The sequence below is a fragment of the Ipomoea nil genome, unplaced genomic scaffold (genome assembly GCF_001879475.1).
Source record: "Ipomoea nil cultivar Tokyo-kokei standard unplaced genomic scaffold, Asagao_1.1 scaffold2385, whole genome shotgun sequence".
In the NCBI taxonomy this organism is placed as follows: domain Eukaryota; kingdom Viridiplantae; phylum Streptophyta; class Magnoliopsida; order Solanales; family Convolvulaceae; genus Ipomoea; species Ipomoea nil.
Window position 1 is genome coordinate 11,133 of NW_017618813.1, and position 1,786 is coordinate 12,918.

Sequence of the window (1,786 nt, forward strand, 5' to 3'; positions counted from 1 at the left end):
AGCACTTCATAATTTGCTGTAAGACTAGAAAGAGAGTGAAGGGGAATTTCATTGCATTTTAAAAGATCCGTGATAAACAATATTAGTACATTTTGCAGTGAAAATAAAATCAAACACATTATTTATAATTAATTAATTTAAACATATAATCATATTATAATTAAATAAATAATATTTTGATCTCTTTAAACATGTATAATATTTTCATAATTTTCTTATTGTAAAATTAATTAAAAGTTAAAATCAATTATGTTTTAATTAGTTATATCATTGAAGTTTTTAAACATTACTATACAAAAATGATAAAAAAATTATTTTTAATATGAAAAAAAATAAAATAATTATTTACTTTCAACTATTACAAAAGTGACATATAGTCTTTACATGATAGGGGTGACAAGAAAAACCGTACCACCACTATCTCAGAATACAATCTTGACTTCAAATATAGAAATCTTATGATGTTTCACATTAAATATAATAGATTGCTTTATTATTATTCCCATCCTTAATTAAGTTGTTTTTTCCTCATCCTTAACTAGCTTATTGTCGTCCTTAAGAAGCTTGTCCTCATCCTTAAGCTGCTTGTTCTCTTCCTTAAAGGCCATATGCATGTCCTTACAGAACTTCGCCTCGTCCTTACATTCCTTGTCGTCGTCCTTACATTGCTTATTCTCAAAGTCCTTGCAACGCATGTCCATATACTCCTTAACTTGTTTTTTCTGAAAGGCCCAAAGTTCCTTCTCCTCTTCCTTAAGTTCCTTGCTCTCGTCCTTAAGCTTGCCCTCTGCAATTACAAAATAACCACAAAATTATTAATGAAAAAAAAAACTAATTTAATATATAAATATAACTATAACTATATATACCTTTATACGCCTTGTCTGTACATCCCCTTTCACATTCTTTTCCGCATGCAAAGACGGTTTTTCCTGTGTCTTTGCAAGCAGAATGGCATGGATCGAAGCATGACTGGTAAACCGAAGAAAGCGAAGCGTCGACGGTGAGGACAAACATGCACACCAGACACACTGCAACGTTAACCAACTTCTGGGCAGCCGACATTGTTTATTGTTTGTTGTTTTTGTTATTGATGTAGTGTTTCAATTCCTTAAGATTGATGATTATGGATGGGCAATGGTAGTATTTATAGTTAAAGCTAAGGGTTAGTTAGTTGTGGTGTTGCGTTGTTTTAGGATATGGATGCTTTAATTTACTTTTCATCGGATAGGGATTTATCACAAATTAATTAATTAAATGTGGATCTTGCCTGGTCTTCCTTAAATTAATTCATTGCTTTACTGCTTAGCTTCATCCTCTTCCACTCAATTTAATAATCTCAGCTCCTCACCTTAGCTTGCTCAATTCAATATATATATATATATATATATATATATATATATATATATATATATATATATATATATATATATATATATATATATATATAGAAGAACGCTCATATGCGGCGGGGTCTTACGGTGCGGCGGTGCGGTCAAATTCCAGAATACACCAACAGTGTTAACAATATGCACCAACAGTGTAATAAAAACACACCCCAATGAAATGTAATAAAGCATCACAAAATACACTACAGACTCAAAAAAACACACTATATAACTCACCACCTCCAATGATGTATTTCCGAATAGTGTATGGTGTTTTTACTCACACCTAATGGTGTGTGTTTGGTGATGCAGGGCTCTGTTTACTCTGTTTTGTGTGGTGTATTTCTTAATGTTGATGGTGCATATTTGGTGAACTATTGGTGTTACCGCACCGTAAG

The 1,786-nt window shown here is 31.7% G+C and overlaps 1 protein-coding gene across 1 annotated transcript; it reads right to left on the reverse strand.

Moving 5' to 3' along the window:
• Window positions 1-319: 319 nt before the first annotated feature.
• LOC109152111 (uncharacterized protein PF11_0207-like) lies at window positions 320-1,127 on the reverse strand. The gene is made up of 2 exons (XM_019299688.1): window positions 870-1,127; window positions 320-787 (listed from the first exon to the last, which is right to left on the reverse strand). The coding sequence occupies exons 1-2, from the start codon at window positions 1,063-1,065 to the stop codon at window positions 513-515; spliced, it is 471 nt and encodes a 156-aa protein (XP_019155233.1). The 5' UTR covers window positions 1,066-1,127; the 3' UTR covers window positions 320-512.
• Between the last annotated feature and the right edge of the window lie 659 nt (window positions 1,128-1,786).